The sequence below is a fragment of the Bombina bombina genome, chromosome 7 (genome assembly GCF_027579735.1).
Source record: "Bombina bombina isolate aBomBom1 chromosome 7, aBomBom1.pri, whole genome shotgun sequence".
In the NCBI taxonomy this organism is placed as follows: Eukaryota; Metazoa; Chordata; class Amphibia; order Anura; family Bombinatoridae; genus Bombina; species Bombina bombina.
In genome coordinates, this window is record NC_069505.1 from 575,549,469 (window position 1) to 575,562,469 (window position 13,001).

Below are 13,001 nucleotides of genomic sequence, written 5' to 3' on the forward strand. Positions count from 1 at the left end.
ATTCAATTGACTTCCATTAACTACATGTTCACAATCTTTTTATATTAACACCTGCTGAGGCACCAGCTACTACTGAGCAAGTGCAAGATTTGCAGGATATATGTATATACATTTTGCTATTGGTTTATAGTTGTCACATGATGCATTAGGAATGAATATGTAGCTAACTTTGACGTGTCCGAATTCTGAAATAGAAACCCCATAATTTTTGGAGTTTTATATTACAATTTCAAGTGTTATGTCCATTAATCAAATGTTTGTTTTTTGCTTATGACTATGAATTTTAGTTATAATGGTGATTTGTAAAAAAATGATTTCAAAATACTCTTTTCTCATTTCTATTTAATCACATAGGTCTTCCAGAGGCGGATGGACGGAAGCACAAATTTCTTTAGAGACTGGAACGATTACAAGGATGGGTTTGGGAATCTAACTTCAGAGTTCTGGCTTGGTGAGCAAATTCTGTCACTTAAAGGGACACTAAACCCAATTGTTTTTCTTTCATGATTTGGATAGAGCATGCAATTTTTAGCAACTTTCTAATTTACTCCTATTATCAAATTTATTTTGTTCTTTTGTTATCTTTATTTGAAAAAGCAGGAATATAAGCTTATGAGCTGGCCCATTTTTGGTTCAATACCTGGGTAGCGCTTGCTGATTGGTGGCTGAAATGTAGCCACCAATCAGTAAACGCTATCCAGGGTGCTGAACCAAAAATAGGCTGCCTCCAAAACTTACATTCCTGCTTTTTCAAATACAGATACCGTGGGCGCGATCCGATATCGATCGCAGTTTGCGGCGCAAGCGAGGAGACCGGCGTCGCCCGCAGTTTCAGCTCGCAACTCGAGCCATCCCATATAAGTCGCCGTCAGATGCTAACGTGCCGTAAGTCTCACAAACCAGCGATGTCCAGAAATCTGCGTAAGTACAAATTTCTGGCGTCGCCAGTGACTTGCGGCACGTTAGAATCTGCCGGCGCCTATAAAACCTGACTAAAGTTTAAATACCCGCACTGTCTAACACGCCTCCCTAACATAGCCCGCACTGTCTAACACGCCTCCCTAACATAGCCCGACACGTCTAACCCTCTATCCGCTATCCCCCCTCACTAGCCTAACAATAAAAAAGCTATTAACCCCTAAACCGCCGCTCCTTTACCCCGCCGCAACCTAATAAAGTTATTAACCCCTAAACCGCCGCTCCCGTACCCCGCCGCCAGCTATATTATACCTATAACCCCCTAAAGTGAGCCCCTAACACCGCCGCCATCTATATTAAAATTATTAACCCCTAATGTAAGCCCCTTACACCGCCGCCATCTCTATTAAAATGATTAACCCCTAATTTAATCTACCTACCCCGCCGCCAGCTATATTATCTATATTAACCCTAAGTATATTATAGTTAATATAGGTATTACATTATATATATTAACTATATTAACCCTAATTATATTAGGGTTAATATAGTTACTATAGTATTTATATTAACTATATTAACTCTATCTAACCCTAACTAAATTTATATTAAATTAATCTAATTCATTTATAAACTAAAATATTCCTATTTAAATCTAAATACTTACCTATAAAATAAACCCTAAGATAGCTACAATATAATTAATAATTACATTGTAGCTATGTTAGGGTTAATATTTATTTTACAGGTAAATAGTTAATTATTTTAACTAGGTATAATAGATATTAAATAGTTATTAACTATTTAATATCTACCTAGTTAAAATAATTACCCAATTACCTGTAAAATAAATCCTAACCTAAGTTACAAATACACCTACACTATCAATAAATTTAATAAACTACAAACATCTATCTAAAAATACAATTAAATTAACTAAACTAAATTACAAAAAAAAACAAACACTAAATTACAAAAAATAAAAAAAAGATTACAAGATTTTTAAGCTAATTACACCTATTCTAAGCCCCCTAATAAAATAATAAACCCCCAAAATAACAAAAATTCCCTGCCCTATTCTAAATTGAACAAATTTCAAAGCTCTTTACCTTACCAGCCCTTAAAAGGGCCTTTTGTGGGGCATGCCCCAAAGAATTCAGCTCTTTTGCATTCAACAAATACAATCCCCCCCCCCCCATTACAACCCACCACCCACATACCCCTATTCTAAACCCACCCAAACCCCCCTTAAAAAAGCCTAACACTACCCCCCTGAAGATCTCCCTACCTTGTCTTCACCACACCGGGCCGAACTCCTGATCCGATCCGGGCGATGTCGTCCTCCAAGCGGCAAAGAAGAATTCTTCCTCCGGCGATGTCATCCTCCAAGCGGCAAAGAAGAATTCTTCCTCCGGCGACGTCTTCCTCCAAGCGGCAGCAAAGTCTTCATTTTTCCGGCGGCATCTTCAATCTTCTTTCTTCGCTCCGCCGCCGCGGAGCATCCATCCCGGCCGACTGCTGAACTTGGAATGAGGTACCTTTAAATGACGTCATCCAAGATGGCGTCCGCCGAATTCCGATTGGCTGATAGGATTCTATCAGCCAATCGGAATTAAGTTAAAAAAATCGGATTGGCTGATTGAATCAGCCAATCAGATTCAAGTTCAATCTGATTGGCTGATCCAATCAGCCAATCAGATTGAGCTCGCATTCTATTGGCTGATCGGAACAGCCAATAGAATGCGAGCTCAATCTGATTGGCTGATTGGATCAGCCAATCGGATTGAACTTGAATCTGATTGGCTGATTCAATCAGCCAATCAGATTTTTTTAACTTAATTCCGATTGGCTGATAGAATCCTATCAGCCAATCGGAATTCGACGGACGCCATCTTGGATGACGTCATTTAAAGGTACCTCATTCGTCGTTCAGTCGTCGGCCTGGATGGATGCTCCGCGGCGGCGGAGCGAAGAAAGAAGATTGAAGATGCCGCCGGAAGAATGAAGACTTTGCTGCCGCTTGGAGGAAGACGTCGCCGGAGGAAGAATTCTTCTTTGCCGCTTGGAGGATGACATCGCCGGAGGAAGAATTCTTCTTTGCCGCTTGGAGGACGACATCGCCCGGATCGGATCAGGAGTTCGGCCCGGTGTGGTGAAGACAAGGTAGGGAGATCTTCAGGGGGGTAGTGTTAGGCTTTTTTAAGGGGGGTTTGGGTGGGTTTAGAATAGGGGTATGTGGGTGGTGGGTTGTATTGGGGGGGGGGATTGTATTTGTTGAATGCAAAAGAGCTGAATTCTTTGGGGCATGCCCCACAAAAGGCCCTTTTAAGGGCTGGTAAGGTAAAGAGCTTTGAAATTTGTTTAATTTAGAATAGGGCAGGGAATTTTTGTTATTTTGGGGGTTTATTATTTTATTAGGGGGCTTAGAATAGGTGTAATTAGCTTAAAAATCTTGTAATCTTTTTTTTATTTTTTGTAATTTAGTGTTTGTTTTTTTTTGTAATTTAGTTTAGTTAATTTAATTGTATTTTTAGATAGATGTTTGTAGTTTATTAAATTTATTGATAGTGTAGGTGTATTTGTAACTTAGGTTAGGATTTATTTTACAGGTAATTGGGTAATTATTTTAACTAGGTAGATATTAAATAGTTAATAACTATTTAATATCTATTATACCTAGTTAAAATAATTAACTATTTACCTGTAAAATAAATATTAACCCTAACATAGCTACAATGTAATTATTAATTATATTGTAGCTATCTTAGGGTTTATTTTATAGGTAAGTATTTAGATTTAAATAGGAATATTTTAGTTTATAAATGAATTAGATTAATTTAATATAAATTTAGTTAGGGTTAGATAGAGTTAATATAGGTAATATAAATACTATAGTAACTATATTAACCCTAATATAATTAGGGTTAATATAGTTAATATATATAATGTAATACCTATATTAACTATAATATACTTAGGGTTAATATAGATAACATAGCTGGCGGCGGGGTAGGTAGATTAAATTAGGGGTTAATAATTTTTATATAGGTGGCGGCGGTGTAAGGGGTCACATTACGGGATAGATAAGGTAGATGGCGGCGGTTTTAGGGGCTCACAGTAGGGGGTTAGTTTATGTAGATGGCGGCGGGGTCCGGGAGCTGCGTTTTAGGGGGTAATAACTTTATTAGGGATTTCGGGGGGGGGGGGGATCGCGGTTGACAGGGAGATAGACATTGCGCATGCGTTAGGTGTTAGGTTTATTTTAGCAGATCGCGGTTGACAGGGAGATAGACATTGCGCATGCGTTAGGTGTTAGGTTTATTTTAGCAGCCAGTTTAGGAAGTTACGGGGCTCCAATAGTCAGCGTAAGGCTTCTTACGGCTGCTTTTTGTGGCGAGGTGAAAATGGAGTAAGTTTTCTCCATTTTCGCCACGTAAGTCCTTACGCTGCATATTGGATACCAAACTGCGCGGGTTTGGTATACCTGCCTATGGCCCAAAAAACTGCGGGCGACGGCAGAAATATACGCGCGTAACTTCTAGCTTACGCCGTATATAGGATACCAAATCCGCGCAATTATTGGCGTCGCCGGCTTTTGTGGGCGACGCTTTATATCGGATCGACCCCCAAGAGAACAAAGAAAACTTGATAATTGGAGTAAATTAGAACGTTGCTTAGAATTGCATTGTCTATCTGAATCCTGAAAGAAAAAAAATGGGTTCAGTATCCCTTTAATAGTCAAACAGCAAAGACATTATACAGATTCTGACATCCCCACTCAGTACAGCACATATGGGCGTAACATGAAAGGATAAATACCTTGAATCTTACACTGACAAACTTATTTAATATGAGTCAACTTCCACTTCTGGTGCTCAGTTGTTTAAATATTTGTATCAGACTCTAAACAATTACTAGAGGTTTCCATTATTAAATATAATATAAAAAAAGAAAACTATACAAGGAATTTATTATGGTACAAAGGTACAAATACAATCAGCAGTGTACAAATATAACGATCAAATATATTCATGAGTGACTAAAGTTGAATTTATCATACCAGAAGTGAAGTAAGAGAAGTATTACTGTTTGCTAGTTTAAAAGCCTGGGGAAAAAAATATTCAGAAAATGGTTTGTCCGAGTTTGTAAAACTCGCAACCTTCGCCTACGATAAAAAGATAGACGATTAAAAAAACAATGACCAGGGTGAGATGAATCAGATACAAAATTTCCAACTCTTATCCATCCTTGAAAAGTAAATGTGCTTAAGAGAAATAAATTGACACCAAATTATTGTTTTTGAAGATCTCACAACTTGGTGTAATTTCTCCTTTAATGATTATATAGCAGAGCTACGCCAGGTTAAGATAGAGGATGATAAAACTGATTAGATGATGGCTGAATAAAAACAAATTAGCAGTCTTTGAGGCAGGCCAAATTTGTTAAGTTGTCTTAAAGGTACAGTATACTGTAAAATTACTTTTCCCTTAATGTATTTTCAATGACTTGTTATATACCAGCTGCAGAGTATAGAATGTATGAGAAATTACATTTTCAGGTTTATTTGTGTATATCAAATTGCTGTTTTTGTGCTTTGAAACCACATCCTATTACAATGGGTGGAGCTTGCAGGTAAAATCAGATCTCATTATGTTAAAGGGACAGTCAACACCAGAATTGTTGTTGTTTTAAAAGATAGATAATCCCTTTATTACCCATTCCCCAGTTTTGCATAACCAACACAGTTATATTAATATACGTTTTACCTCTGTGACTACCTTGTATCTAAGTATCTGCAGACTGCCCCCTTATTTCAGTTCTTTTGACAGACTTGGCATTTTAGCCAATCAGTGCTCACTCCTCGGTATATTCACGTGCATGAGCTCAATGTTATCTATATGAAACACATTAACTAATGCCCTCTAGTGGTCAAAATACATTCAGCTTAGAGGTAGCCTTCAAGGTCTAAGAAATTAGCATATGAGCCTACCTAGGTTTAGCTTTCAACTAAGAATACCAAGAGAACAAAGCAAAATTGGTGATTAAAGTAAATTGGAAAGTTGTTTAAAATGGCATGCCCTATTTGAATCATGGCTTGACTGTCCCTTTAACACTTTTATGTAGACATATTTGATTCCTTATCTTATATCCGTTTGTAAACCAAGACCCAATACTTAGAAAGAACAATAGAAAATTATAATTTTATTAGTTATCTCTTCTACACTTCACTGGAGTGTAATTACTTCTTCTGGCTGTGTTTACATAGCTTGTCAATAGCCTAGACTTACATTTTTTGGGGTAAAATGTCCCTTTAAGAAGTACAAACATTGTTGAGACTTTTTCATTATATTAAAAATATTAACATCCCATTTCAAATCATATTGAATCGATGTGCCAAGGACTTTGTACGATATAGACACAGCTATAGACAGATTACCCAGTAATAGTATAAGTGTCTAAATGATGCAGGTGCAAATCTGACTGAAATTGGAAGTTTCCCCATCTTGAATAAGCTCTGAATGGCTACCAGAGATACACCCTCTTCTATAATCACTCACTTATAACTATAATTATTATTAGGTATGGCCTAAAGCTCTTTTTCCCAATGTCTATAGTGTTGCCTTTGTTGGTCTTTACTAAAATATCCTTTGGCTACTTTTTAGGCAACATCGCACTGCACTATTTGACATCTTCTGCGCCATATGACTTGCGGGTAGATCTTCGGGCAGGAGAAGAATCAGCTTATGCTGTCTACGATGATTTTCGAGTAGAGTCTGAAGATCAACACTTCAGACTGCGTCTGGGACAATATCGAGGAGATGCAGGTTAGAACTGATTTATCATTGGAGTAGTAGTGGTGGTGTGGGGGGGCTCAGAATGGGAAGAAAAGTGATGAATATGGAATTATAAAAACACCTCATAAATTAAAATATGTTCCTAGAGACATGAACTTACATCTTGTTTAGCTCATAACAGATCTGTTATTGCTTTTTTTAGACCCAGTTAAAACCCAAGTGAAATAAGATACTTGCAAATGGTCTTAACTGGTGATTTTATTTTGTTTAAAGGGATATGGAAGACAAAATGAAATATTCATGATTTAGAAGGAGTATTTTGAGCACTGTGTGACTAGAGCAGGCCATGCTAAATGAAAAAAAAGACCTGCTTACACTTACTTTTACTGCACTCACTGTTTGTATGTTTCCTATACACTCACTGTTTGTATGTTTCCTATACAAAGATACATCTCCTGTTACCATTTAATATTTTTTATTACACAGTGCTTCTAGCTATACAGCTTAGTTTAACAGAGTTTTACTACAGTGTGCCTGAAGCTACTGCACTACTGCAGCTCCACCTACAGGTTAATTTAATAACATTGTCTAACTGGCATTACAAAGTGAATGTACATCTTCCGAAGTTTTGGTTTTGAAAAATTTTATTTGTGATTTTACAAATAAAGTTTTTCCTACTTGCACTATGTTTTGTGTTTATGTCCCATTCCATCCAGTATTTTTTTCCATACTCTTCTTCACTTAAGGGAGGCACAAACTTCCCCCTGTTGGCATGTTGACCTTTAGAGGCCCATTTATCAAGCTCCGAATGGAGCTTGAAGGGCCGTGTTTCTGGCCCTTCAGACTCGCCAGAAACAGCAGTTATGAAGCAGCGGTCTAAAGACCGCTGCTCCATAACCCTGTCCGCCTGCTCTGAACAGGCGGACAGAGATCGCTGCAATTCAACCCGATCAAGTACGATCGGGTTGATTGACACCCCACTGCTGGCGGCTGATTGTCTGCAGGGGCGGCGTTGCACCAGAAGCTCTTGTGAGCTGCTGGTGCAATGCTGAATATGGAGAGCGTATTGCTCTCCGCATTCAGCGATGTCTGTCGGACCTGATCCGCACTGTCGGATCAGGTTCTTAGACTGATCTGAATGATGCAGGAGAGTTTGAGTGGTTCTTTATATAGAGGTTGGCCTTATCTTTTTGGTGAATGTTTCCACTGAATTATGTTTTCAGTGAAAAACAACTGAACCTATTTCTTTTACCCCTTCTTGCCATTAGGACCTTCCATGCCGTCCTAACTGCACTGGGCTTTAGCTCTATATTAGGACGATATAGAATGTCATAACCATTTGGCTATCCTGAAACAATAGCCACTTCCTATATGGGATCGCGGGCTGTGGTGCCTATAATTGAAATCACACAATCACATGAACGGTCACGTGATTTTAATTTTTACTCATTGGTTTACATTGGAACTTAGTTCCGATGTAGGCAAATGAGTCCTGGCAAGAAGGAGTTACATTTATAGGGTTTGTAATAATTGATATGCAGACATAGATACCAACATGTGGAAGAAGTAAGAATTATAGTTGGATGATACGGTTAAGGTTACAGATTTGTAGGTATCAAAATAGGCAATAATTATAGAATGGAAAGGGCTAGGCCAGCGATAGATAATGACTATGTTAGTTGGCGACTATGACACTGAAAAAATCTTTCACTTTCAGGGGATTCTCTGGGCTATCATAACAACATGATTTTCTCCACTCGTGACCGAGATGCCAAGAAAAGAATCTTACCATGTGCCATGTCATACCGCGGAGCCTGGTGGTACCGCAACTGTCATTACTCCAACCTAAATGGGATGTACGCAAACAATAAGGACCACCAGGTGAGATATTTAGCATTGTACTGATTTTTATTAATTATACAAATAGACTTTGATTTTTCTAATCTTCAATTCTTTCCAACCCTCTCTTTAATCAACAGGGTATTAACTGGTTTACGTGGAAAGGTTTTGAATTTTCTATCCCATTCACTGAGATGAAGATACGACCAAGAGGAGTAGGCAATTGGCGGCGTTTCTAGAGCCTCTGGCAATGTGGAACCACTTTACTGAAAACTGGAAGCATTGTGGCACCCCCTGATATATACGCCCCCCACCTTATTCCTCCGGAGTCTGTCTGGATACCTATAGAGGTGGAAGCTAGCAAAAAAAAGTTATCGAACCAGAATGTAGAGTCTTATTATTTCATGTTCTAGACTAGATTAGGGAATACTGGGTCTAGAACAAGGTCGAAGGTCTTTTGTCAGTCTCTAGAAAAGTATGGGATCAGTGGCCCTACAAAACTAGAACGTTAAAAAAGATTTGCAACTTAGAACTACAAATAAGCTAGGAGCAGAATCTAGAAGCTAAGAGAAAACTGCTTACAAAATCACGAAAAAAGCGATTAAAATATGAAAACTAAATAAAAAGGATACTTGGAAAACATTTTAAAAGGGGAATTGTATCTATGTGAGAAGTACATCTCCTAAATAATATGAGCGGGGGTGTCACAGCCATTAGAAGGAAGGTGGTTAAGGTTTTTTTTAACCCTATGCCCCCTACCAATATATAAATATATATATATAGCAAATGGATACACTGTCTATTTTTATAAAAACACATCGTAGAGAGGGAAATTATGGGATAGAAAAAGATGGAGGGGGTGTGTTCAGTAAACTGCTTGCAATAAAAAACTGATGGGACATTAACCTTGTTTCTATGTGTGTGCGTATAAATATATATATCAGATACAGAGTAATTAAATATGCACAATTTTATGGTTGTTTGTTTTTTCCAATAAACAAAAAATTTGAAATAGGATTTTGATATGCGAAATATAATAGACAGTGTTAAATATCCACATATTCATAATAATTATAATACATTGATTCCAGCAAGTGCACAAACATATATACAAAAAACCATTTGATATTTAGAGAGTCATGTGACAACTGTATATATCTGGAGAATCATTTCAAATTATTTTCAATACTAAAGAGTGATATGACAACCATGTGGTATTTATAGTCATGTGACAACCATGTGATATCTAGAGGATCATGTGACAACTGTAAATATCTAGAGAATCATTTGATATCCTTAACAAATCTAGAGAGTCATGACAAACATTTGATTTTTTTTTAGTCATGTGACAACCATTTGAAATTTAGAGAGTCATGTGACAACTGTATATATCTGGAGAATCATTTCAAATTATTTTCAATACTAAAGAGTCATATGACAACCATGTGATATTTATAGAGTCATGTGACAACCATGTGATATTTAGAGAGTCATGTGACAACTGTATATATCTGGAGAATCATTTCAAATTATTTTCAATACTAAAGAGTGATATGACAACCATGTGGTATTTATAGTCATGTGACAACCATGTGATATCTAGAGGATCATGTGACAACTGTAAATATCTAGAGAATCATTTGATATCCTTAACAAATCTAGAGAGTCATGACAAACATTTGATTTTTTTTTAGTCATGTGACAACCATTTGAAATTTAGAGAGTCATGTGACAACTGTATATATCTGGAGAATCATTTCAAATTATTTTCAATACTAAAGAGTCATATGACAACCATGTGATATTTATAGAGTCATGTGACAACCATGTGATATCTAGAGGATCATGTGACAACTATACATATATAGAGAATCATTTGATATCAGCAGATCAAGACATAAGCCATAAATTACATCCAGCTAAAACAGTCATTGCGGCACTTTAAGCACCAATGTGGACCATTTGTAATTTTGTTAGAAATCTGTTAGGAACCTTAATTGGATTAACTTGATCTTAGATCTCTTTCAGATGAAACCTCAGATTTCAGGTTAGACATGGCAGCTTTCACGCATGCCAGTGCCACTTTGACAGCAGGGTGAAATAAGTAGTCTATCAGCTAAAAGGAGAATCTATGGAAACCTTAAAGTCTCCTCTTCACTTGGTCTTGAAGGAGGTGCCATGCTCTAAGGGAATTGTGGTCCATCTGGCTAAAGTGGAGATAGTTCCTAAGGTGAATGTGGATAAAGCTATCTCCCAGATCTCCAAATTTAGAGGCTGGCAAAGGAAAATATATACAAAGGGTACACATGTCTTGTTTTACTCCTCAGACACTGAATCAGGTATAGGAAGGTAGAAGGCTGATTTGGAGAAGACTTAATCGGACATTTAAGTGAAAATTAAACTTTCATGATTTAGACAGAGCATACAATATTAAACAACTTACTCCAATTTACTCCATTTTAAAAATGTGCACTATCTTTTTATTTGCACACTTTCTGTGGTACCTACTGAGCATGTGCAAGAGGTCACAGTACATAAACATGAGTTTGTGATTGGCTGATAGCTGTCACATGATACAGGGGAGAGAAAATATAGGTTACTCATTTGTCAGAAATTTTTCTTACTGCTCATTTGAAATTCAGACTAAGAGGCCTATTTAACCTGAAATTAGCTTTAACCTGAAATTAGCCTAAAGCAGAATGTATATATTCTTTACATTTGGAGGATTGTTCAGTAGAGCCAGCTGAGGGGCAGTAAACACCATGGACACCCTGATATATAAGTAATGCGGACACTAACTGTCTGGGATTAGAAATATACTCGGCGCATGAAACTCACAGCTGAAAGAGGGCAAACACAGGCAGAACATGCATTAATATGAGGGGCTTACAACATCACCCCAGTTTATGGTCCACAGGACCTGTGCTGCACTAGACTGCGCTATAGATAATATAAGGGGAAGACAAGTATGGCACAATATGCACAACTGAGTGTGAAAAACCCCCCAGTATTCAGTGCCCTCAGGTGATGTCAACACTATTTTATTATTATTATTCTTTATTTATAAAGTGCCAACAGATTCCGCAGCGCTGTCCATGGGTACAAAGATAAAAGTACAACGGTGAAACAATACAATAAAAGACAACATTTTTCAGACAAATACAGGGGGAATTGAGGGCCCTATTCCCGTCGGAACTTACAATCTAGATGGGTAGGAGGATGGGAAACAGGAAGTGGGGACTGCAAAGGTGAGAATGATATTAGTGAGGAGTTAGATGAGGGCAACTGTTGGTTAAATGAAATTCATTTGTTAGTTAGAGTCGTGTGATAAGCTTCCCTGAACAAAAAGGTCTTTAGGGAGCGTTTAAAGGAGGACAGGTTAGGGGAAAGTCTGACAGCTCGAGGCAGTGCGTTCCAGAGGGTTGGTGCCGCACAAGAGAAGTCCTGTAGTATAGCATGGGGGGAGGTGATGGTAGACGAGGCAAGGAGCAGGTCATTGTTGGATCTTAGGGGGCGGCCTGGAGAATATTTGTTGATGAGGGAGGACAGGTAGGGTGGGTCAGCATTGGTGAGGGCTTTGTAGGTCAGGGTGAGAATTTTGAATTTGATTCTGCTGTGAATGGGGAGCCAGTGAAGGGACTCACAGAGAGGTGCAGCAGATACAGAGCCTCAGGAGAGGTGGATTAGCCTGGCAGAAGCCTTTAGGATGGCTATTCCCAGAACATATTTATGTCTAGATGTTCAGGGAATAGCCAAAAGGCAGTGGAAGGTGAAATTAGTACATACCTGCAGCACCTTCCAGTACCTTGTATTACAGCAGCTAGCAGACTACATACAACAGAAGGCCCATTTTAGGAAGTGCAAGCACAGTTCCAGGATATTCAAGGAGCAGCACTCTGTAGACTAAGATTGGTAACTAAAGGCACATGTCAAATGGGGAACAGTAACATCTTCCAATAATAGAAAATCTCTTATTTCCAGACTAAGGTTCTGTCAACCCATGAGGCACATTTGAGGGGGAAAATGGATCTCAGATAGAGAGACCCTATCAATAGCGCGAAGGCTGGAGCATTTTAGAGTTTCCCCTACTCCATACTGCAAGTTAAACATACTGTAACTGAGAGTGGAAGGGGATTGCTGAGAAATGTGGTGCCGCAAAACTTTGGATTGTAGGCGTGTTTTGTCTCCTCCTGGAAGAAGGAAATATATCCCACATCTGATGATTTGTGGACTCTCACCATCATATGAAAGGAAAAATGTATACACAAGTAAATAGATAAACATACAGAGATATATACAAAGTGAGTAATACAGTCAAAACTGGACAATATTAACTAAGACTGGACATTTGTAGATTAAAGGAAAGTGCACTGTGAACTGTGTTTCCAATACCAGCTGCAGAGTATAAAATCTATGGGAAATCAATCGTTTAGGTACATTTTGTAAATG

The 13,001-nt window shown here is 38.0% G+C and overlaps 1 protein-coding gene across 1 annotated transcript in view; it reads left to right on the plus strand.

The window, feature by feature from the left end:
• The window catches only part of LOC128667098 (tenascin-X), a 134,120-nt gene extending 124,594 nt beyond the window's left edge, over positions 1-9,526 (plus strand). Inside the window, exons 22-25 of the mRNA XM_053721991.1 lie at positions 355-451; positions 6,582-6,743; positions 8,431-8,594; positions 8,693-9,526. Of these exons, the coding sequence (XP_053577966.1) occupies positions 355-451; positions 6,582-6,743; positions 8,431-8,594; positions 8,693-8,791 (522 nt within the window). The 3' untranslated portion in view covers positions 8,792-9,526. The remainder of the gene's footprint in view (positions 1-354; positions 452-6,581; positions 6,744-8,430; positions 8,595-8,692) is intronic.
• Positions 9,527-13,001: the final 3,475 nt, after the last annotated feature.